The 26334-nt window shown below is 39.1% G+C and overlaps 1 protein-coding gene across 1 annotated transcript in view; it reads left to right on the top strand.

The window, feature by feature from the left end:
* Positions 1-26334, top strand: part of SHB (SH2 domain containing adaptor protein B) — a 58157-nt gene that overhangs the window by 13889 nt on the left and 17934 nt on the right. The window contains exon 3 of the mRNA XM_053932738.1: positions 21250-21465. Coding sequence (XP_053788713.1) covers positions 21250-21465 — 216 coding nt within the window. The remainder of the gene's footprint in view (positions 1-21249; positions 21466-26334) is intronic.

The following is a 26334-nucleotide window of genomic DNA, read 5'->3' as shown; positions in this document are numbered from 1 at the left end:
TTTTTTTTTTTACCAATAGTCAAAATGAGACACTATGGGATGCCTGTGAACCTTTAATTGCTATTCTCAGTAGTGTCCTTCCTTTTCTGTCATGTAGGGAAATGGTTAGTGGTGATGTTGTTGTATGCCTTGGAACTATTTAAACCCCTTGTACCGGCATTATGCAACTCTATTTTTCGTGTATTTTCTTTATCGGGATCAATATCCTACTTCTTGGCTGTACAGTCTGTAAAATGTTCTGAGGTATTGGGCCATATGTTTTTAATTTGTGACAATTTGATCAGTCAACACATATCTTTGTGCAGATCAAATGTACATTTCTTGGATTTGTACAGCAAGTCCTTTTTTTCTCATTTTGTGGTAAAAGTCACTCTTGTGCCCGGTTAAGTTGATTGTATGCTTTCCTTTTCTATTGGCAGCTCCTGTTTTGGGCCCTCAGGAAAGATTAATCAGTGGGGGAAGATGAGGCTGTTGGATGCAAAGATCCTTTTTTCATGCAAGTGTTCCTATTTTTCTTTTCTTAAAGCATTTCTGAAGAGAGACACAGGAAATGACATGGAAACATTTCTTTGGAAGTTTTCAGTACCTTATAGCTCCCTAATATACCTGGGAGCTGTTACTTCTCATTAGTGTAAATCTATTAATTATAAGTCAAGGAATTTCTCAGAAAATCAATTCAGTCCAAATAATTTCTTGCTCTTTATATAGCAGTGATGAGCACTTGTAATTTAAATTATTAAGTTTATAGTGCATTGGCTTGTTTCTTCCTGCATTTAGGACTGGAGTTCGTTCTCTCTTCTTTTTCAGATTAGTCATAACAAATAAGATATTTAGTGGATGATAATGGATGGCTTAGCTGCAGTAAGGGACAGTAGGTTTATGAGCCATCGCAATTACAAGACATCCTTTTGCCTAATGGGTGCTTGGTGCAACTGATAAGCTGTTATATCTGCTCCATGTCATTATAAAGGAAACATGAGGAGCTCTCCAAGATTCTAAAAGGCACTTTTGAAAATAGGGTTTAATTGATTATAATGATAGAGCAAGTGTTCTGAATATTCATGTGACTGAGCAAGTAGAAGATGATTGATATACCTGTGAAGATGTTCAGTGTTTTGAGATATGGGTATTTAGTTTCCAGTCATCTTGTCCTAATGTGGATAGAGCAAGTCTCCCCATAAACCTCCATGGCATCAGGTTATGTTGACTGTATTCAAGCATTTAGTTTTATGTGTGGGGATTTTGTTATTGCTCAGGTGTTGCCTTTGCACTTTACTTGATAAATGAAAATCCAAAGGCATATTGTCGGAGAGTTTTTAAAGGTTCTATTTATATTATGTATCTACTGCTTCTGAAGAAGACCTTTTGACTAAAGTTTTACTTGCCTCAAAATATTTACTGCTTTGTTATGTTTGTTAGTTTTGTTGTCTGATGAATAGAAGAACATCTGATGGCTATCTGTTTAGCCTGACTAATCTGATTAAATCATTCTGATTGCATTTAAAGTGGCTTAATCCTAGAGAGCAGGAATTTGCATAACCCAGCGGAATGCACTGTAGGAGAGACAGAAAATAAAACAGCTTTTTATCAGTTATTCCATGTTTACTGGTGTACCTTAACTCTTGAACTCTGGAGACCCAGTGTAAGGGTAGCTGAAATACAGCCTTAAAACTTTTGTGCATGCTATGTGCTCCTTGAGTTAGTAGAGGATTAGGCAAAAGCAGGTGTCCATGTGAAATAAGACCCTGTGATTTCAATATGAGAAAGTAAGCTTACATCTGAATAGAAATGCATGATGTCTGAAGTAACTAATATTTTTATTCAGAGCTTATCTTTTCTTCGTAAAAGTTCTATGGTCTTGCAGTTGTCAGGCAGTTTGTTCTGAGCTGATGTTTAATTTAAAAGAATAGGCAGTCCCTGAGTTTATTTATTTCAATTAATTATTGAATGGTCTATCTGTTCCCATGCTATCTGTGGTTAGAATTGAATTCAATCAGGCTTGAAGTTTCTTCTGCTGATAGTGCCCCCCAAAAATCCCCAGATTTGTGGTTGTGATGACTGGAAAAAAGAGCAACCTTTATGACAAGGTTTGGAAAGGCTTCTCAAAGAAAGACTTGACCTGAGGCTAAGGTAGAGTATGTTGATATGAATGCATGTTGTTAAGAAGCTATCATCTTTTGTGGCTGAGCACACCTGCTGTGGTATTGATATTCATAAGTGTCTGTCCTGTCTACAGGAAATCCATGACAAAGGTTCAGAGAGAATCCCTGGCAATCCAGTTCCTGAAGTGCTGTATGGTGGGAATCTCAGCTTGGCTAGGTGTGCACCCAAAGCCACAACAACAGATGTTGCATCTTTGCCTTGTCCACAACCTCTTTGGGGATTTGATGTCCCAGAGTAACTACATGAGCATAAAGGAAGTTTTCTGCGGTATATGATGTGAAGTATCCTGGACTATGCATGGAATGAGATAGCTATCTCTATTGCTGTCATGGCATGCTTGATAGCAACAATGCTGATTTCTAAGGATCCTGAGTAGTAGGTGGACCTTACTTCTTCCCTGGTGTCAGTCTGTAGTTGCTGCAGTGACATGTGGCCTGTCACAGAAAAAAGCATGTACTGCTTTACCTAGACTGTAACCAAGCATCACTGCTTGGATCAGGTGTAGGATGTTCTTCATGCTTGAGAGAGAGTTCTGCAGAGAAGCAGTGGCTGCAGATGCTGCATTTGAACAGAAGTGAATGGCTGAGATTAAATGTGAGAGTGATGGTGATCATAACATCCAGGCCTCTCTGTCATCCATTCCTCTCAGGGAATGCTAGGGGAAGAGAAGTTAAGTTCCACTTGAGTATTTACTCCCATCAGCCTGCACTGAATGTCAAATCCTGGAGAAGGGTCTGTTTGTTTTCTGTGGTAATCCCTTACCTGAGAGGAGAAAAGGTTTCCTTAATTCATGGATATGACTATGGCAGTGGTTGGGGAAAATGTGTGCATTTTTTTCCTTTAAAATCCCCTAAAAGTCAGAAGGCCCTATTCTAGCTATAGCCTTACAGTTGTGCCTTTCCTCTTTCTCCTGACAGCTGTGCATGTTGACATAGCTCTTCCAGGCATCTCTGCCTTTCAGAAAAAATTAACACCAGTCCTCAGATTGCATGAAACATTTGCAATTAAATGCCAGATCAAGGCTGCCTATACCACAGCCTTCTGTGTGCTGCATCATAGAGTACATCTAAAACTTGCCTTTAGAGAAGGATCCAGTTTTGGATCATTATTCAAATGGAGATATGCTGCTAGGCAATTTGTTGCACAAACAATTGCGTCATTTTAAGGTATGATAAGGAATACTGGCTACAGAGATTGAGTTAATAAATTGCATCTGTTGTCCTACTTGGTGCTTGGATTTGAAGAGAGCATCTTGCTTCCAAAAGAAGATATTTTATGCCCTGAATAACCTATAAAGTTACCCTGATCAGAACAGTTTATGATCTCTTGAGTATGAATCCCCTAGCATGATAACCCCTAGTATGAAACTCCTAGCAGGTACTATAATATATAATTCAGCTTACTTAAACAACTGTAAAATTAAGGTCATTTTAAGTCTCAAAATATTTTGAAACCACATCATGAAAAATGGCTGGGTAAGGGGTGGGGGTGTTTGGTGAGAGAGGAAATAGAAAGCATTATCGGGATATGATGCCTACCTTGAGAAAAGTATGTTGGCAAAATCACTTCTGTTTTTTCTGGATCAGGAATTGTATCTTCTGTTCTTTAGAATGGTCAGGGAAGGAGAAGTAGGGAAGGTTAAGCCCTTGAGTTAGGACAATGATTTGAAAGGTGAGTTAAGCATGTGGTGCATCAGTGCCTTGATTTCTTAGAGATCTAGGAATGCCTCAGGTCTATGCGCGGACAGTCTTGATATACATCCGTTACTTTTATACGTATGACCTAGGACTGTGCCAGAGACATCAGCTTCTTTATGAGGTTCTGGCCTCTAAGTGATGCATCTGCCTGAAGGATGTGGTAACCAGGGAGTAAAAACTCTCTTGTGTCTCAGAATTCTGAATACTTAAATGGGTAGCGTTTCTGCAAGCAGTTGCTTTCCCTGAGATGTAACATACCATGTGGTATTCCTCATGGGGCAAATGCTTGTGTGCAGACTTAAGAAGGCTGTCATAGGACTATTGATAAAATATACACTGTGCCTTTGTTCTGATCAGGGTTGCTTGAGAGGGTCCTCAGGGCATAAAATACCTCCTTTTGGACTAAGTAGGTGTTACAGGAGGAAGGAATTCAATTTATTACTGATGCATTTCTCACAGGAGTCTAGTCACACAACTGTCCTGGGGACTGGGCATGTTAGATCTTGTAGGTGGGATGTGCCAACCCATGAGATCAGGGAAAGTGCTCAATGTGCATTTGGCAAGTCCCAAATCGACACAGAAGCATGCTGCCACTACTCCTTGAACACTGGAAAATCTATGTAAGTCACAAAAAGGCTTCTGGCCATAAATGGAAAGCTGAATTCAAGTTTCAAAATGAATAGATGAGCTTGTGTGCATGCTCCAGGGTTAGATGAGTGATGTGGCAGAAGGATCTGTGTAATGGACCTGAACAGCTGGAATCTATTCCTAGGGATGTTCTAGAGCATTAGGATCATGTTACAGAGATACCTGTTTTCTTGCCTGTGTTGTTCAATGCTTTCATCAACTTAAGCAATTACACATTTGCTCTACTAGCGAAAGAGAGCATAAAGTAAGGGAAGTGTGTGATGAGGAAGAGCAGGGTTTTCATCTAAAGGGGCTTTAATGAATGTGAGCATTTTGTCAACCTAATGGTAGGCTGACAAATAGGGAGGTCTTTTAAAATTAAACAAGGGATTATTAGAGAGAATTCCAAGAGAAAAATCACAGATTTGTTCATAGGCTTACAATATTAGCATCCTCTTCTTTTCTTCTTTTCCTATGTATTTATCATACTGTCTGCACACAGAACAGCAGTGAGGAAGTCTAACTAGCTCATAGTTAGAGATTTTGTGCTTGGCCTTTTTTCTCTGAGGATGCAGGAAGTTGAGACTCCTCTATTGGTGCAGACAGTGCTAGAAGAGTGTAAATGCCTTCTTTCACTTCACTGTTTCCTTCTAGGGACTGAGGTAAGAGTCCATGGCTGCATCACAATGAAATCTCTAATGCATGAGAGGCAGCCTAGCAAAAACAGTGCACCTGCCTTAACTGGGAGCTTCCCATGGACATGCTGGGAGAAGTAGCTCAGTCTTCATGCAAGCTATCACAGAAATGCTGGGAGTATGGGGAAAACAGCATTCCCATGAACCTGGACCTACTTCAAAAGGTCTTGGGTGTCAGTTTCCCTGTAACTAGAAAGGCTGTTTTTTGTTCAGACATGTAACTTCATCTGAATAGTCACTAGAGCACATTGGTGGTGAGTCAGATCTTGTAAAATTCTTTACCAGGTGGCCTCTGGCATTGTTGCTTGTTGGCACCGGGTTTGCAACTGCAAATAATATAAGAGCAATGATAACTACTTTGATAAAGACTTTGATTAGGATGCCTAGATTAGCATGTACAGCATGGGAAGTTTAGGAAGAATATTTTTGGCCTATTGAAAATCACTGAGCCTAGCAAGCTAACCGGATCTCTAAGCACTGTAGTGGCTCTGTATAAGGTTTGCTGTCTGTCTGTACTGGAGCATGGCAGACAGCTGTAGCAAACACAGGAGAAGCAGTGTATTTGTCCACTAAGCTCAACAGCTGGCATAATTTTCAAAAAAATTTAAGCTCCTTCTCTTGTTCCTACATTTGTGTGTTTCAATTCTAGTTCTCTTAGAGGGTCTAACAATAGGCTAGCCATGACTGGAAATGAGCCCCAAATGAGAATCGATCCATTGTCAATGCACTTCATGTGGTATTGTGAATTCCTCATTAGCACCATTATCATCTGGTTTCCAGATGACATAAATAGACTACATACTGGTCATTCTAGTAGAAAATTTTTAAGATTTTTTTTTTCTTTAAAAGTGTGGAAAAGTGCAAGGTAACCCTTCACCCTTTAAATTCAATGCGTATGTGCTCTCATCTCAACATTTGCAATGTGGAGAGCCACGGGGTAGGATTTGAAGAAGATCAGTACCACACAGAAGTAAGTTTGTGATTGGTAAGAAGATGGTTTTATTTACATATTGGGAGTTTCCTGTAGAGCAGCACTAGAAATCTTCGGGAGCTCTTCCTAGAAGTGACAAAGGAGGGATGTCTGATGTGTTCTGAGCATTCCCCATCATTTGGAGCATAGTGCTAGTGTTACTGTCACCTGCTGCTATCCTACAGTGTGAGATTCCCTGCAGCTTATGAGAAGTGAGGACATGTGCTCTGAACAGCTGTTCTTCTTCTTTAAAGTATGCTAGATGCAATGTTAATTAGAAACCTCCTGGGCTTCAACATCTATTTCAAGTTGTTTCTTACTTAATTTGGAATTTGGACAGACATTCCATTGGGCAATGATTTAAAGGAAAGAAATTGTCTAGGAACAATTACAGAAGAGAACTTCTTCCTTGGCATTACATCTAATGTGCATAAATTGAGTAATGTTTGAAATAGTGCTGGACCTGCTTCAACACAAGTCCTTGAGTTCTCTGAGCAAAGCAATAGACCTCACACGTGCTGTGAAACCCTACCAGTTTAGAAGCATGTCCAGTTGCCAGGATCATCAGTGCTACTCTTTCTGTCTTCATGAGCAGTTCGTACCCCATCAGTGATTGTAAGAAGATAAAGCCAGAAAGGGGAGAGCCTAGTTTCTCATGAAGTGAGAGACTGCAATATGTTATGGTTGCTACAATTAGGTGCATCACTGGGCTGGAAACCAGCTGTGCATAAAATTAATACAATTTCTTTCTGTTTAGAGATGTCTCCTTCCCTAGAAAGATTTAAGGTGTCCTCTTTAATGTTTAATACGACAAGTTTAAATTAATGTTTGTTTTGTTTGTGGGGTTTTTTTCCTGTTTCAACACCTTAATCTTGCTCTTTTGATTTGATATCGTTTGGAAATGGACTAAATGTGAAACTTAAATCACAAGCCTGAATAAAAATTGAGTTTTTCACAGTTTCTTGACTCTTGTTCAGGTTTAAGACAAAGTTTATGCCCAAAATAATAGAAACAAGATGTCCAGAACTTTGGAAATGTACATCAGAATTATAGTAGGCTATTTGAGGATGCATGTTGAAGGACTGTAACTTCGTTCATTCCATTTCCTTGCTCACTATCTGATGAATCTGGCCTATGTACTTGTATAAAAACCAAAGTGAAGGAATGGGTGTTTGGGAAAGAGAAACTAATGAGGTCAAATGCTATTTACCACTTGCCTGCAGTCTGGAAGACTGGTTTTGGCAAAGAAGCAGAAGTTTCAAGCCACTTTTGATGAAGATGGTTAGTTTGACAAAATCTATCTGCTTTCCTAATACAAGCAACATGTGTAATGAATGCAGGTGCTTTTTCCCTGGTGCCTACCTGTGCTTTGCATGCAGCGTTGCCTGTGGCATAGGGAGTTATATTTGTGTTTCTTAATATGCTGCTTTGATTCTATGTCTGTTTTTACCTGCCAGTTACCACAGGTCTTCCCTCTACTCTATCCTTCTCATCCTCACATAAGTTTCAAGATTTTGGACTGCTTTTCCTAAGAACAATGATGCTTTTAATATAGGAAGTGAATTGGCTGTCCCTTCAAGACAGCAATGCTTCTGGCAGCATGGCAGCAGTTTGAGTAGCACTGAGGTCTGTGTGATCCAACAGGATCGGTAATTTTAGCACTCCAGCAGCTGTGTCTTGAGAAATATGAAAAAGAGATCTGTGACCCTAGAGTGAAAATAATTCAGTAAATTAGAATATTGGTATTCTTTTAGTTACAAAGGTGAAAGAGCTACTGTTTCCTCATTTTGTGTCCTGCTGACCAGTTCAAGTCCTTTTGATCTCCCTCCCATCCCACCTCTACCTTCCTACCTCCAGATCCTACCCTCTAGTACCATGTATGTTGAATTTGAAGGTGTCTCACTTCTCTGGTCATCTAGGGGTATAGAAAAGATATACTTCATCTTGGTGCAAAGGATTTTCTTAGGTAGAACATACATGAACGTATATGGCCATGAAGGGATCTTCTGTCTGCCTTGTGTGGTGTGAGTTGTAAAAAACCCTTAAATTGGATAAAGTAAATAAAAAATGAAACTGCTTTGCATTTTCCCTTGTAATCAGACCTCTGTAGACTGTGGTTCCTTCTGATTTAATCAGTGTACCATCTGTTCCTTCCATGCCTGGAAAGGCTCAGAGGCAGTGAATACAAACTGAAACAAGAGGTTCATTGAATACAAGGAAAAAAAAATCTTACTATGAGGACAGTAAAATTGTGGAGAAGGTTGCCTAGTGAGATTGTGTAGTCCCCATCTTTGGAATTTTTTAAGACTGGACTGAGAAACCAGAATGTGAACAACTTTGTCTGACTCCATAGCTAAAACCTGCTTTGGGTAGGACATTGAACAAGATGACTTCCACTTCCTGAGATCTTATTTAACCTAGCTTATTTTATGATCCTGCAACTGATTTGTGAAAGTGAGAAGTGGCAGTGAGAGTCAGTATGTCCCAGACTACTGGAACCCATGTTTGTTTAGTCTCAGACAATTTCCAGCTTCACCACCATGACAGTATAGTCCCAATACTAACCCTTTTAAACTTTATCTCTGGGAGGAAACAGTCTGCTGAAATGTAGCTTGAGCAGGGGCTTATGCACAAATATTCCAGTTTTGTGGAGGTAACTCTAGATGGGCAGAAACCATGCTGAAAGCATGTTGTTGCAGCAAGGAAGTCTGACTCTTGACAGCTGTTCACTATCACTTTGTGGGGAGAGGGAGCAGCAGCTGAACAGGTGGGCTTCCAGACTGCACTTGGCCTGTATGTGCACTTCTGGACTCTGTTGGCAGGAATTCTGGGTGATTTCCAGGTGGAGGTATGATGGAAGTATAGGTGATACCATTGTGGCCTGCCACAGCAAAGGAACACTGTAAACTGATTTTTGGGTCTGAGTGGGAGGAGTGTTATTTTATTAGGTAGGGGGACATCAGAGATACATCTTGCTAGCTTATCAGTTCAGCTCTCAATCTTTTCAAGCTGGTGCCACCTCTGTTGCTTTTTGCAACATGGCTTAAAAGCAGAATGTGGAGATTTTGTTACATGAATAATCAGCAGTGTGTAGGAGATGTAGACTGTTGTTGATGAGTTTTACAGGGATTTGTTATATGGAGATGTATTGGTGACACTAAAAGAAAAAATGAGACATGCACTTGGGACAAAAAATGATACAAAAATCCCTTGTTATGCTTGTATGTATCTTCAATTATGCTTTGTCTTCCTTTTATCTTTCCTCTTATTCTTTTGCAAAGAGGCTTTTAGCCAGAGGAAATGTGAAAATGTTTAGCATGTTAATAAACAAACTAGTGTCAGGATGACAACCCTGGGAAATTGATATTTCTAGATTACCTGGATTTATTGTTTTTTAAAGGCATATAGTGGACATAACACATGCTGGCAAGTCAAAAGGAATTTCTACCCTTTCCCCAGCTAGCAGTGCTCAACTCAAAGGTCCTACTTGGGGGGGGTCTTTATTTTTCCTGCCCTAAACTAGTGAGAATTTTTTCTCAGAAGAACTTTCTTAATCATTCTTTCATATTATACTCTCACTTAGTCAAATCACTTTGGGTTTTTTATCTGCACTGTACAGAAGAGTTAAATAAGCTCAAAAAAGCTGGTGCAGGAAGTATTAGTTAAGCATGAGGTAAACAGAATAGTTCTTTGAAGGAACAAGATACCCTTTCAGCTCTGATATTTTGCCATCTTTGTTGTGCTTAGCTTGCTAGTAAATGAATAAAATTTTTGCCTGCTGGTTTTACATCCACACTCTGAAAATCCCTAGTGGCAAAATATGAGTGAAACCTTCATTAAATGAAGTCTGTTTCTGACATCAGTTGTAATGTAGTAACTACAGTTTCTCCTGTGCCTTTTTCAGTTAGGGAACCCAAACCAGATGAGTGCTTTCATATCCTTAGAAGTAAATGAGACTTGAAGATTCAACCGGTTAGTTCTGTGTCTACTTTTGCCACAGAGACTGTACATCTTGCCATATCAGTGTACTAACAGTTTAATGGCTGTGGCTTCACACCAGTGTCATAGAATGAACTTAAAACTTCAGTGAGAAGTGGTGAGAAACACAATTTCTGTGCTCTTTGCATTTTATGTAGAGTGGGAAAAACATACAGCTTCTCTCTTTCTCTAATTTCTGGCTATGAAGAACTCTGTTTGAAAATGCTCCTTTGGAGGAGCTCAAACATCTGTGCAAACCCAGCTGTTCATTGTCATTCCGGCTAAAATTATTAGAGGCAATTGTCTGCAGGAGCAGCCTGTTCCTTCTGGCTGAGGTCAGGTAAGCCTCATCTGGTTTTGGTTGTACAGTCGAACAACAGTTGTACTTGTCTGGGATAGGCTGCAAGACAGAAAAATGTAAGCTTTTTCTAAGCAAATCCTGCAGAAGCAGTTAGGGCTCTAATGCAGCCTGAGATTGTCTTGAAGGTATCTGCTGCTGCCTCAGTTGAAATAGAAAGGGAAGAGTGAAATGAAGTTAAAAGAAAAGTCTTGATGAAAAATAAAAATATGTCTTTCATATATACTCTTGATTTTGTATTATATTTTTGCTGAGTAGCACATACTATTGCTCTTTTCTTTGGCTGTGACATGCACCATCACTGAGATGCTGGCATCATGGTAGAATATAGAGCATAACAAAAGACAGCCTCTCCTAACTATTTTTTAAAGGATCTTTTTGTGTCTGTCTATTAAAACAAATAAAAAAAAACACAGCAAAAAATACAGCCTTCCACAATTGTCTCCATGGGTGTGGTTATGTGCATTGTAAACGTTTCTGTGTTCCTTGGTTGGTGGTTTAGAGATGCATATTGGAAAGTAAGAGTGTAACTGAAAAATTTACCAGAAAATGTTGACTCAGTTGTATGCATCAGGATCATGATTGCAATGAATTTTTATAACAGGACATTTTCTGCCTTGACCTTATTGGAAAATATTAAGTATTGCTCTTACAGATTTGTGATACTTCCATTGCAAGAAGTGAAAAAAAAGTACTGATTTATGTTTGCACATGACTGTCATTTGCTTTCTTAAAGCACCTGTTCTTAATGATCCTGTGCTGAATGCTAGCCAGATTTATTTGCTGTTATATATCAGTGTAAGCACAAATGCTCTTGAGTGATGATGTGATAGACTGTATATTGCATACATGCAAACACTGGTGCATGTTCTGTACTGTTATATTGGTCTTGTCCAAGAGGAAAACCTAACACTGTGTAATTGACAGATTACTCTGCAAGTGAGCTTTTAACTAGGAATGGATATCCAATCAGGGTTTACCTGAGTAGTAAAATAACTACAGATAAATCTGCAAACACGGGCAAGGTACTGAATATTAGCAGCTGCATAGCTCAGTGCAGAGTATTTGAAACTTACAAATGCTAGACACAAGTTTCTCCTTCCATCAATCCCTTGCTGACCTACTTGACACAATGAGTAAAGAGATCATAGGCCAAAGAGGATTAATTGAAACATTTTCCCAGTATTTTCAGTTTTCATATCCCTGTCACTTTCTCTGTTTTGTCAGCTATCATTTATTTAATGCATGCAAGGCCTTGGGTTGTGATAAGTAAAATCTATGGTTGCATTTAATGACAACTGAGCAGCTTTCTTCATCTAATCATGAGAAGGTAGAATTCTAAACGAAACCATTTTTTTTCTCCAGGGCTGCACAGCAAATGCAAATCATTTGTTATGTCTACATTAATGATCCTTACAGCATGTAAATTTACATTGGAGTTTAACATTCGGAGTTCTATTTGAAAGCTTGTTATGTCCAAGAGGTGTTGATTCATCTTCATTAGGTGCTTAGGTGCTGATCAGCGTTGCTAGATTATCCCCATAGCTCAGCTTGAATGACAGAACAGAAAGATTGGAACTAGGACAATGCTTCCCTTAGGGAAAACATGTAAAAGTGGGGAAAATTGCAAATAACCAGGGTGCTGATCTCTGCTGCTTGCAACTTGCCAATTGGAATATTGCAAATGATCACTGTGGCAAATAATCACTGTGGCTGTTCCTTGCAGTGAACAGGAGAAAACCCAGATGGTTTAGTATGCAGATGCTGTGTGGCTTTCAAGTCCTGCCAAAGGAGAAAACAATACTGATAGTGCCTGCTCTTCCTGGAATGCTGGTTGGGGAAAGAGGAGGGAAAGAGCTCTTGCAAATGCATCAGATATTGCTTCCAAAGCTTTGACTTTGCTTTTTCTTAGCATTTTCTTTGTAAAAAATACTAATAAAGATAAAATAAGGGGCATTAGTTACCAGGAAAATTTCAGGCTATGTTTTCAGCTGGCAGTTGGGGATTTTTGAGGGTTTTTTTTGTTGGTTAGTTTTTGGTTTTTTTGATCATAGTGACACAATCATTCACATGCTGGATGAAAACAATGCACAATTCACATTTATGTGTTCCTCTTAATGATGTAGCCACCAGATCTATGGAATAAATCTGTTGTAGGAATTAAGTAGCAGTTCTTCTCCCTGCCTTGTATTCTCTATGGCAAATGCTAGCAGGTGGCTAAAAGAAGATAACATGTATCATCTGGCTGAGAATACATCTCATCTGAGTTTGTTAAATTAGATATGACATTTCTTCTGGCTACAAAAATCTACTGCCTTACTATACCATGTAAGTTGTACCTGTAGGGAATTTCTTCCCACTATTTATATCACAAGGAGGAAGTCTGGAGGGAGGCCTCTATCTACTTATCCTTTTCTGCCCTCTCCCACATCCCTAGGAGGCTGTGCTCAAAGTCAGTAACATGCAGAAAAGATAAGTACCTTCTCCATAATTCTCATAGAATTAAACCTCCAGCTCTCAGGAAACAATTCCCTATTTTGTCTTAGTTGTATAAACTGCCTTTTGCTCACATCTGGTTATTCCTTGCAATATCATCCCGAGTATATACAAATATATTTTAAAAAATAATTTTGATCAGTGCATATCTCATTTGTTCTTTTGAGTAATCTTTCAGCAGACTCTCACAGGCAGACATGATGCAAGAAAATATCTTCCTTCTATGTGAGTCTTGAAGAGCATTTAAATTATGAATGATTTCTTCTTCCACTCCTACCCTCTCTCAAGGTGATTCCTGTGAAGGTCAGATACTGTGTTCATGAAGAGCACTAGCAAGGACATGGGGGGCATCAGTAGCAGGCATGAGCAGCAGGACTGATCTAATTGCAGGAAACAGTCATATTCACTACAAACTTCTCTGTCCTGACATGGTACAGTTTTAGCTTGTTTAAAATAGGCATTTAGACTTTGGTCTAGGATGGCTTTCAAGGAGAATTTATTCTGTTTGTGCTAATCTTAAAGCAAATCTTTTGGGACGCTGTAGGGTGGATGAAAACCCTTGTACTGACTAGTGTACATGGAAATCCCAGCGCAGTGTTCTGTTTCCCAGAGGGCTTATGTTCCCTCTTAACACAAGAAATGAATGTTCTTTTACACAGCTTGGAAGTTTTGGAGTATGAAATTAGGATCTTGAATTTTTTGGCTTGCACTGTTACCACTTGGATTGCTCTGTTTAGGCCATGAAACAATGATCCTTGAAACCTAATGATCAGTACTCCAGGAAGGTCAAGAAAACCTACAGGTTTTAAACCAGGAATATAGCACTGTGATGTAACTTCCTATAGCAGCATCTGGAGCTGGCTCTTGGTCAAGCAGCAGTAAACGTACAGAGTTCCATAGTTTTTTGGATTCTTTTTCCCCTTATTTAAATAAAAAGGGCATCCCTACTCCTGTCTTACTGAAAAATGTGCAACGAGTAAGTAGGTCAGCAGCATCAAAGCATCTCCAAAGAGGCAAAGTCTGCAGAAATCAAGAATTTAAAACTGACAGTTAAACACTGCTTACTTATCAGAAAATATGGTGTTGAGGTGGAAGGCTTTATAGAATAAATTTCTGCCTCTAGTAAACTGAATAAAGTTAATTTTTTAATTTCTTTGCCTCTGCCAAAAAAGAAATACATCTCCAAAGATATTTTTTGTGTCCTTTAGAAACAGTCCGTCCAGGCCACCAGGATTTAGGTTTTCTTCCCATGTGTTTTGTTTTTTTAATCAGCATCCTTCGACTCCACCAACACCTACCCCTCCTCTTCCTCACCCTTCCCACCTACAAAGACAAACATGTGCTTCCTGTCTTCTTGGGTACGGTAGTGGTTGCTTGTTTTAATTCAGTACATACCTTCTGTGGAAAATATTAATGGGGTTTTTTTGCTGGTTTATTGATACTTATCATAAACAGTCTTCTCCCTGCCTGCCCCTGCTCTGACTGGCCTAACAACTTTTCTTTATCAAGATTGTTGGAATGTAAGGTTGCTTTGAATGCTTTTTCCTGGGGTAATGAGTCATACTTGGAGTTTAGTAGTATTTGCGGCATGATGCAGGCAATGTGAAGATGTTGGTTTTCACATCATGTGGTTATGCCAAGCCCTCACAGAGAACAGGGGAACAAATGTCTGTTCATTCCTGGAAAGTGGCTCACTTCTGAGTCATTTGGCTTCTGTTCGGAAGAAAATATGAGAAAAGGAAGACCTTTTCATATCCAGCTTTTCCTGCAGCAAAATCTGGAATAATTACCATTGGGTGGCAATTGCTGCAGTCTCAAAGCAAAACAGCCCTCCCTGCCACTGGAATATAATTGGTGTTCCCTTGTGTCCCAGCAGTTGGAGGCATCCAGCTGGATTTGCAAGTAGAGGAAAAAGCAGTTTGATTTCTGGTGATCTGAGGTGAAATTTGAACAGAGTTAAAACTTAGCTTCTCAAGTGAACAGGCTTTGCAGTAATAAAATGAGAATTCTGCATCACAAGTCCTGAAATATTTTCAGACTGTCTTTCCAGAATGGATGTGAAAAGAAACCATAATGGTGAGGCTTGGATAAGTAAGCAGTTGGCTGAGTATTTTGACCTGTTTATCTGGGAATTAATTCAATGGAAGCAAATGTTCATATCAGGGTGATCTTTGCATTAATCTGTCTTATGCCTGTGGCAAACCAGCAAGTTACTGGTTGATTGTTGCCTGCCCGTATACTTGGAGCAAACAGCTCACTGCCCTTCAATGTCATTACTTGCCAGTTCAGTGATTTTTCCATTAGAGGCCTCAAGAGCACAACATGTGCAAAGCAGAGGTTTGAGCATTTCAGAAAAACTTATACCTTGATAGCAAGCACTCCTGCAGGTGGGTCTTTGTTGTCTGTGATCAGATCTGGCCCTGATGTGACCTTTACCTGCTAGAGACTGCCAGGCTGTCAGGATAATGTGGGGAGAAATGCATTAGATACTCAGCAATACCTCTCAATGTGAACCTGAGCATTTTCAAGTTTTTTTCTGCTTCCACTGATAGCTTCTGGTTTTCAGTGATAGGTGAGAATACAAGAAATCAAGAAATGCAATTGGCTGTTGTCCTTAAACAAGCCCTGTTCCTGAATTATGTTCTCACATACTTTTTTTTTTTTTTAATATGGTATTTATTTTTCCCAGACTTATCCACAAAAAGCCAGTGTGCTTATAGCAAGTCCTCCAAACACTTTGTGGACTGCCCTTTTAGGGCTTTTGAATATAAAGTGCTTGAGTCCACACTTCAAAAGTTCTGCTGTTCACAATTCTGCTCTGACTATCTTAGTTAGAGAGGTTAGTATGTTCTCTCATTGCAGAAGCACTCCCTTTTCCTATGGGGAATTTTGTGTATACAGGAGGAAAAGATGAAAGAAGTTGACTCTGTTAAGGATATAGCTGTTTGCTTGCTTGCTTGAATTAAATGTAGATGAAGATGAATCACCATCTCTTGGACATAACAAGTTTTAAAATATAACTGTATCTTTCTGTACACCTGTATCTTTCTGATGATAAATGTTTGGTCTGTCTGTGTGCCTTGAAAAGTTTTGTAAGTTCCAGATAATGTCTCTTCAGTGTTGAGATCATTGTCACTGGAATTATCTGGTAGATTTGAGTGACACAAATGTATTCATTGAGAAGAGCAGCACAGTATTTGGTGTTCACTACAGGCTGGTTACAGTTTTGCGTGTAGCTAATAGCAGGTTGTGTTTTTTATTTGGTTAGTGGGAAACTAAATCCAGGTCAGTGGGATTGAAGTTGTTTAAACTCAGACTTCTGGAAAGAGAGCAGAAGAAAAACAACCGTCTGGACTAGACCTGTAGTCTGAATCCAGAGGTAGGAGGACAGAAATTCTTCTAGCTGACAGCTTGACAGTTGTCCTCTGTAGAATCTTGTTCCAGCATAGTGTTTATATGTTAATGTGCATTTAATAAATGAATAAAAAATCTACTGGGCTTCCTGCAAATAACTGTGTACTTGAACAAATTTAAGCGCATGCAAAAGTGACATTGAAAATCATTAGACTTACATTGAAGGGTTTCTAGCAACAGCTGCTTGCTGGTGTTAGGAGTATTTCCAAGTATTTTGTTTCATGCTTTCTGAAATAGGATGAAGCTTTATTCAGCAATGTGGCCAGATAAACTCTGTGAGTTCTGTACTGTTGAATGGAGCAGAGCGCAGCTAAATGTCCCCTGTAAAATCCCTTCAATAGAATTCTGTTTTCTGTCCTGAGTATTGCTCTTAGGCTTGTCAGATACAAAGAGCTGTGATAACCCTTGTACTTTTCTTGAAAGTCAATTTCAGTGGTAGCTTTTCAAAAATTGACCTTGCATCTTTGTACTGTTTCCAGCATGAGACCTTCATAGTCAGATTTGTCTCACTAGGACAGGGCTTCTGGCAAGAGAAAGCACCTAAAGAACTGGTAGGACTGTAATTTTAATTTGTCACTAGTCTTGAAAGTGGTAGCTGAGATGGAGAGGGGTCTGGTTTATCACTTTTGTACCTGATATGTATGGGCCAGTGCACTTTGAAATCTGACATACTGGCAAGTCAAAACAGCTTTATTGTGCTGCTGTTGATCAATCTGTAAGTTAATGTGATTGTATCCAATTCCACTATAGTTTTCCCTGGTTTTCAGTGGAGTATGCAAAAATTACAGATGGCTGTCAGACTGATAAAGAGCCACCTATGTCTGTCTAACCACTGATGCTGTGATTGGGTGCATGTAATTTGTTTAAAAGGTTTCTCAATAGAATAGCAGAGATTGAAAAAATCAGGGAATTGATATAAGGTAGTGATTTTGTCTCCTGCAGGTTTAAACTCTTCCTGCATATTAGATGTAGACAAGCAAGATGTGCTGTTACTGTGACGGAGGAACCTCACTTAGCTTCCCAACCTGCACAGTCATTGTTCATTGTCTTTCACCACACAGAACAAAAACTCTTGCAAGCCCTTAACTTCAGGGAACCTCTTTGTAACTAACATTCCTTACATGATTGTGGCAGTAAGGCTCCTGCATTTTGCTTGTCTCTTGTTTCATCAAAAGAGATGTTAAAAATGGGCTGTAAAATGGCATTGCGTTTATTACTGCCTGGTGACATTTACAGATGTGCTTGATTTGGGAAAAATGGGCTTTTATATTATCAGAACTTTTTTTAATAGTGCAATTACATTGTTTGACCTCTTGTTACTGCATGCTTGAGTTTGAGATGAAGGAAATATCTATTGGCTTCTGGCCATTATAGAATGGTCTGGTTGTTTTTCAGTCTGTTGCATTCTTTTGGAAGGCAAGCTGTAGAAGTTCACCTGTTGGGTTCGGTAAGCAAGTAAGGAAATGTTGCAAAGATTACTTTGTTCGCGTGATAGCTGTTCTGTTCCCTTGATGATATATCCCCTAATTCTCTTCAAACTACTTTCAGGAATATAGTGTATCTATGTGTAATCCTGTTCAGTTATTTAGGGCTATTAAGGTGTTTGGTGTGGCTGATGTGGCTGTTTGTCCTGTAGAGCTCTGTTCTGTATGTATCAGACTTGTTCACCAAGTGGGAAGAACAATGACAAGTTGGGTCTTGTATCTCATAGTGTTGTTTCAGTTTTGGTACCTGTTCTAGTCAGGTTCTTGGTTTTATACAGGAGCCCAAACTTCTGGAGCCTGATTCTGTAATAACCGCTGATCTGTGAGAACAGAAATTATATGTGGTATATATATTCCAGTATATATAGTATATATTCCAGGCTGCTAGCAAAATTACTGCTTTCAAACTTCAACTGTTGCTTCTTCTGATAGCTATTAACTTAATGCTGAATTGTATACAAATGTACTTTTAATCAGCAATAAGAATTCCAATTATATGGTTCATAAAAGTGAATTGATAAAGAAAAAGTTAAATTAACAGAGTTTTTTACTTCCTAATCTTTCCAAAGACTATTTTAGCCCTTAGAGCTGTCACTGTTAGAAGATGTAAAATTACCATGAGAAATGCTTCATCACAAGTGTGCTGTTGTCTTCTACTATCTGATTCTTGAATATCAAGTTTGCACTGAGCTATCAATGTGTATAATGCTATTACTGCTTATGGTACAGATTCAGCTGTGCTTTTGTTTATTGAATGGAACTTTTTCTGATTTAGCTTTTAGTAAAATTACTTTTATTGACAAATACTCTCAAAGGTGAATTTTCAAGCATGCTTATACAAAGCTTTACAAAAGAGATTGGAGATGTGTGTAGAAGTGTATGTGCATACATGCATATCTTTTTATATATCACAGAATCACAGAATATTATGAGTTGAAAGGGATCCACAAGGATCATTAAGTCCAGCTCCTAGCCCTGCACCTCCCTCCATCTAGGTTGTAGCTTTTCCTAGAAAAACATTTCTGCTTTAGAATAAAATATTCATAATTTTTCTAATTATGCTTCCTGAACATGAACCACCTTCTATTTACTGGTAAATTTTTCTATATGGCCTGATGCTTTGGTCTTCTGGGTAAAAGAAAAATATCAGGCAAGAGTTCTTGTACTGAAATATGCTCACACACAAAGAGCCAATTGCGTAGCTGTATTTGGCACACAAATTTGTGTTTGGCACTTAGAACTGATTTAGCTTCTGTTCCTCAGAAATGCACATTTCTTGGTGTAGCATTGACTGGGTCCACAGTACTGAAAGAAAAAAGATAAATACCACTTTTCTGACTTCAGAAAACAAAATGTTTATCTTTTTGAACCAGAGTATTCAAGAGAGCAGTGTATTCTTTCTAGTACAGTTTTTTTTTCTCAATGCAGCATTTTTTCTTGACATGATTGTTCATAACTAGAAATTAACAGGATGTATCTTGCTTGTATCTTCAATTTTGGATGTATATTTCTTCAAATTTACCATATTTTTAATGTGTAAATGAAATTATTTTTGAAGGAATAAGGGCACTGTCATTTTGCAGACTTTTCACTGTACTTTGAAGTGGTTTGGAGAAGTGACTTGATTATAATATTCTTGTTGATATATGACTTGATTTATGACTTTTGTTGTTTTAACAGAGAGAACTACTCTAGGTCTTTGCTTCATTTGTAGCTTAAAAAGTTCTCTCTCTGAGTCTTTTCATAACTTTGCAATTTGCTACATTATTGGTGTTCTTATTTTGTTGTTGCAGTGGTCAGTATAATCACACAACATCTGAAGTTGGAAGGGTCCTCTTGATGCTATCTAATGAAAAATCCTGTTCAAGCAGGTTCAGCTAGAATAGGTTGTCCATAACTATGTCCAGTCAGATCTTGAATATTTTCCAAAGATGGATACTTCACAGCCTCTCCAGGCAACCTATTTCTATGTTTGACCATTTTCACAGTCAAAATGTGTTTTCTTGTGTTCAGAGGAATTCAAATGGAATTGCATATATTTTGACTTGTGCCTGTTATATCTTGGCCTGTCATTGGGCACTGTCAGTAAGTCTGTCTCTGTCTTCTCTCTCTTCCATCAGGTATTTATATGCATTGATAATGTCCCCACTAAAACTTATTTTCTCCCAGCTAGCCAGTCTCAACTCTTTCAGTCTCTCCTCATATGAAAAGTGCTTCAGTCCCATTATTAAGCTTCACAGCCTTTTGCTGAAACTTCCTAGAGTATTCTGTTTTTCTTGTGCTGGGCAGATGAGAACTGGACTCAGCATTCCCAGTGCTCGCCAGTGCTGAGTAGAGAGGAAGAATCACATCTCTTGATCTGCATTCAGCACTCCTGATGTACCCCAGGTTGGGTTGTCCCTCATTCCTGTGAAGGTGCATTGCTGGCTTGTGTTTAACTTGCTGCCATACAGGACCCCGAAGTCCTTCTCTGCTGAGCAGCTTTCTAGGCTGTTAGTCTGCCATTTCCCAGCCTCCCTGGGTCCCTTTGAATGGTAGCACAGCCACCTGGTCTATCACTCACTCCACCCAGTTTTGTATCAGTATATGGAGGGATTGTGGCTTTGCCTAACCAAGGTGCTGTAAAGAATGAAGACACTTGCCATGACCTACCTGGTAACCTATCCCAGGGCTGCACCTCACACAAGGGGAAGAAGGTACCCACAATGTACCACTTGGATCTCTTGAGCTACCTCTTGTGCCTGTTTCTCCTTACTGCTTCTTCTGATTCTGCCCAAGAAGGTTTGGTTCTGACTGCTTTTCAGGCAGCTGAGAACTGCTGTTACAACCCCCTTGATGTGAGATAAGCTCTAATGCTTTTGTTTGGTGTTCTTACTCTAGTCCTAGTTCATTTTTTGTTGATATTCTCTAGGTGTAAACACAGACAATTCTTCATTATCAGCATATACAATTGTACTGTGGGATTTACTTTTTAATGTTCTTTATGTCTTCAAATTTCACTTCAGAACCATCTCCTCCTGAAGAGCTAACTATACACAAATTTCAGTGTTCTTGGGAATTTATGTACAGTTGCTTGTGAGTGTGCTTTTTAGCAGCTTACAGTGATTGTGTGCTTCCTGCAGTCTGGCTCTGTACAAGCTGGGAAATGGTGGAGGCATGAAGTTGTGGTTGTTAACTGGAGCAAACTTTTGCTTCCAGCCAGTTACCAATGTAGAAGTGGAATTCAGAAGTCTTGTACAAGCTTGTCATCTCTATAATTACATGGCTATTAAGAAATGGGTGGAAGTTGAATGCTCTAAAATTATAGACTGTAATGATAAGACATGGTTCGTAGTGATTCTGATGCAATTTTCCTCCTTGCCAACAGAGTTTCAACAGCAGGAAGGCATGAAGTCCCATCAGAAAAACATGCAGCTCTATGACACACCCTATGAACCAGAAGGCAGTGGTGTGGAATCCGATTCTGAAAGTGTGGTGAGTCGCCATGTACGAGAAAGCAAATTGCCACAAGATGATGACAGGCCTGCAGATGAGTATGATCAGCCGTGGGAGTGGAACAAAGTCAGCATCCCAGCTTTGGCAGGTAGGATTCCTAGATCCCAGCCTCAAAATTCTTTTTCACAGTTATACCATATATACTTGCCTTAGGGGTAAATCAAATACTTATGCTATTTTGTGTATGTGTGTGTGAAGAAATGTCTGAAAAGTGAATGTGGGTCATCTCAAATCTTTACCTGCTGCAGAAATATGGAACTGCACTTTTTGTTTGGTACTTCAGTCAACCTGTTGTCAATCATCTTAGTTTCATAAAAGTAAACTTCTGATTCTCCCAGTCCTGTCTCTACCCTCATTTGAATGGATGGGATGTAGATAGTGTTTATTGTTGAGTATATCTGTGGTGAGGAAGTTGCTTTGAAGGGTCCTGAAATTGTGGAGCTATTTTCAAAGGGACAGTGTGATGAAGTGTTGGGGTAAGGTAGGAAGAAAAGAGGTGTGGCTCTGGGACTGAGCATGGAAGAAGCTTGAGAGCAATGAGTACTGGGTAGTCAGTGTGCATTTACCCTAGGTAAATCCTGCTCGACAAACCTGTTTGCTTTCTGTTAAAACTACTAGATTGCTTAATGGAAAGAGAGCAGTAGGTATCATCTATGTAGACTAGCTTTCAGCATGTTGTGCTCTGGCATCAGCTGTTTTTGGAATGTTGTAGTCCAGATAGGTGGACTAGTAGATCTGTGAAAACCTATCAGAGTCATTGACCTCAAAGGGTAGTGTTAGTAATTCATACTCTTCCTGGAATCTGGTTACAAGTGTGATTCCTCCAAGGATACGTTCTGGAACCCTTCCTGTTTAGCACAGTTAGTATCCACGAGCAGAAGGAGAGGAAATGCCCCTTATCAAGCTTGGAATAACAGCCAAATGAGGAGAGGGTGTGTGCAAAGCTACCATTCTGAGGGACCTGAACAGGCTGGAGAAATGGACTGACAACAAGCTTACTAATCCTAATGAGAACAGACTCAAAGACTTGCATCTGGAGCAAACTAACCCCGTGCAATGATATGGACCTAGATCTGGTTGACTTGCTGGGATACAGCTTTGCTAGAAGGGGCTTAAACAGTCCTGGGGGAAAGTCAACTAAATGTGGCTAGCAATGCTTCTCACCATGATGAAGGCTAGGAACCTGCTAGTCTGTGTGAATAGGAGCAAGCCAGTGGATGAAGCAAAGTGACTGTTCCTCATTACTCTGGAACTATGCATACTATGAACTATTCATAATGCTGTGGCAGGATTCTGATATAAGAGGGATGTTGATAAACATTTTTGTTAGCACAGAGCCAACAAAATGACAAAAAACTGCAGTGCATGGCAGCACATATGAAGAGATGCTGAGAGAACTGGGCTTGCTTAGCCTGGAGAAGAGAAAACTTTGGGTGGGACATAGTGGGAACTTTCTAATGTCGGTGAGGAGATCCTCAATAAGATGGAGCCAATTTCTTCACAACTGAGCAAGTGTGTGATGGGAAGATGAGATATAAGATAAATCAGTAGAGACTCTGACTTAAGTTGATTTTTTCTCTGCAAGAACACTTAAGCACTGGAAACAATTATTCAAGGAGCTCTTGCAATCTCCATCTTCAGATTTTTTTCATCCTGTGGGAAGAAATGACTGGATAAACAACCTGATTTGATCACATAACTTCCCACACAAGGTCAATGATTGTGTGCTACCCAGAAGTAATTTTTCTTTCAAAAAAGAAAGAAAAAAACAGCAAACTTTCAAAAACCAGCTACTTCATTGCTTAATGATGCTGAGATACAAGCTGTGGGACCAGTATACATCTCCAGTGAGATCACATTTCACAAATTTTCCAAATAGTAATATAGCAGCTACATAGACTGGATTTTAAAAGTTAAGTCTAAAGAGTCATATATGGGTATATGTAAATATTGTAAATTGTAAATAAAGGGTAAAATTGTAAATGAACTAAAATTGTAAATATGTAAATATTGTAAATTATTATCTTTCATATATTGGTCATATTATATGAAATCTATGAGTTTTAATTCATTTGGATCTTCTCTTAACCTCTGTATTCATCTTTGTGTCCACTTTTTTGGTCTATATCAGGTAAATTCTGAAATAGGGTTTTTCTGAGTTGTTTTAAAATAAAGAATATTCATTTTGTTAATTTTTTTCTTAATATCTACTTTTCAGTTTTTACATGTAACTGTAAATTAACAAGGTCAGTCCAATACAAGATTTTATGATTGGCTTATGTGTAAATATTCTTTCAAGTACTATGCAGTTACAAAAGCACACAGAGCAAAATATTGCTTTACAGAATTAATAGACTAAAGAGGTTTAATTAAATGGTATTATGATATGGTTGGTTTACTTACAGCTTCAGGATAGAGAATTCTTATTTAAAATAAGAAGAGTAAACACTTTTTGAGATTAATTAGATTTCTCTCATTACATCTGCCATTCATTATAGATTAATTTGTTTTAGATACAAGGTTATTTTAGGTACAAGAATTTCTTTTGTCATAAAGAAATGTCTAAGGATTGACTGCAAGCCAGATTTCAAGCTGCTGTTTCATCTAGTGTCTCTAGAATTTATCTTTGTCCTAGGAGTAGTAAATGTTTAAAATAAGGAATGAAGAGGTCCAGCTTTGAAGTTTGAAACAGTGGAAAGTTTGCAATGGAGACGTGTTGACCGCCTGCTGAGATGTATGAAGTGCTCTTCTGACTTTGTCAGTGGTTCCATAGTGTAGCCCAGGAAAGGGTTTTTTCAGTTCTTAGCTGAGGTGGATTTTTCTGAAAAGTGCAGTGTTGGTCTAACTGTTAAAAATTCTAGCAATGGGTAAGTCCCACTTTACAGCCCCACAATTACCATCTCCCAGTTCCATGGAACTGTCGAGATCCTGGAGGGACCCTCTGCTGAAACTTTCCTATTTTGTGAAATTCATCTGGAGGGAACAACATATATTTGTGATGAGAATTGCAGACACAGAGACTTATGCAGGAAATGTTTTTGACTGTAGAAACAAACTAAAATCACCAGCAACACTAGAATTAGCATGAACCTAATTACTCATGTAAGTCTTTGAAGGAAAAAAATTGTTCTTCTGCCATGATTTCAAGATTTTTTGCTGAAGCATAGCTAAAACCTGTTTATCTCCAACTTGGACTTTGAGATTTGTCAGAATGAAAGTGCACAAACTATGAAAACTGAGGGCACTGTGTGTGTGCTCTGACTCCTAAGGATGGGCCTGAAGCTGGTGTCATGCTGGTGTTGTGGATGGAGCAAGATGTACATAGCCTATGGATTTTGCTGTGCTAAAAGATGTGTCTCTGTGTAGCAGAACTGGAATGCAGCATTTTGACTGTCTGCAGCTGGAGTTCTTTCACAAACAAATTTGGGATTGTTTTATTGGAGGCTGTCCAGCTGAAGCTAAAATGTGTTTTTGATTACTTTTACGGGAAGCAAGCAGGTCGTCTTAGAACTTCTGCTAAGCTGGGCAGACTGGTTTGCCCAGTAGAGTTGAGGTTGGAAAAGTAACAGGAACAAAGTAGCTTCCAGGTACACAAGTCTGGCTAGAAAAGGAGATAACACTAGGGAGAGCCCACTGGATAGATAGAAGATAGCATGGGCACTGGAGGGCCCATTGAAGAATGTCACACTGACACTGGTTCCCGCGAGTTCATAAGAAATCTGTCCTCTTCAAACTGTCGTGTGGGCACAGAAAACCTTTGGGTAAAGGAAATGCTTGTGAAGTCTGAAAAGCCAATCTTAGTATTGCTTTACAGAATATGTGACCCGCTCTTACAAAGAGGGTCTCAATGGTCAAGAGGGCCATTTGGAAGTAGTTTCCAGCACTGATCATGGTTTCAAGGAAGGTTTTATAAATGCCAAAGTTTTTCTGGCTTCTACTGCTGTTGAATGGAAAGGTGTTGCCTAGGACCCTGAGTGACCTAAAGCAAGGGAGTTCTGGCATGCCACTGTCACAGGGCTAGGGCAGGAATTACAGGGTAGTGGAAGAGAGGCCACATGGAGAGTTTGGAAGTGTCAGGTATTGCAGTCAGTTCCATAACTGCAGTGGCTGGATATACTTTAGCTTTGTTTAAAAGAGGATTCATAGCAGCCTGACTACAGCACTGGGTCAGTAGGTACCAGACTGGGTATCACACTTGTCACTTTAATCTGACCCAACATTCAAAAGCATCTGAAATTTGACTTTGTCCTGGTTTTGGAGAATAGTTCCTACCTCTTATCATCATGTTAGTGATTTTTTACACAAGCATATAGAGATAAAAAAAGAAGGAATGGTTTTAAACTAAAAGAAGAGCAATTTACATTAGATGTTAGGAAGAATTTTTTTAGTCAAAAATGATGAAGCAATGGAGCAGGTTGCTGTGTGTGACATTGTGGATGGCCCTTCCCTGGAACAGTTCAAAGCCAGGTTGGATGGGGCTCTGAATAATGTGACATCACTGCCTATGCTGGCATCTCCCTGCTCTTAGGGGTTTGCAACTAGATAATCATTAATGTCACTTTCAACTAAAGCCATTCTTTGATATTGTGTTGTAATGATATGTTGTTAACAGTCATGTGAACTGAATTTTTTGATGTCTGAAAGATGTTCCTTGTTCAGAAGGTGACAATAAGCTCACTGGTTTTCAGAGAGTACCCAAGTTACATCCGGGTGTTTTTCTTAGAGTTAAAATAATACTGCTCATATATGTCATGGGAAAGTATCCACATGCAGTGTTTCTCTTTGTTATGCTGATCAGCTTTTATTATCCAGTAATGAGGTTAAATCTGAGTTTATATTAAGAAAGAATCAGCATATTTCCACCGTGCATACTTAGGAATGTGATTGAATATGTTTGCCCAAATTTTGCAATAAAAATTTATGCCTACTTTCTCTGAGTAGAGGGGGGATTTGGAAG

This window comes from Vidua chalybeata, chromosome Z (assembly GCF_026979565.1).
Source record: "Vidua chalybeata isolate OUT-0048 chromosome Z, bVidCha1 merged haplotype, whole genome shotgun sequence".
Lineage (NCBI taxonomy): Eukaryota > Metazoa > Chordata > Aves > Passeriformes > Viduidae > Vidua > Vidua chalybeata.
Note: the sequence above shows the minus strand (reverse complement) of the source record. Positions and strands in the feature narration are given on the sequence as shown.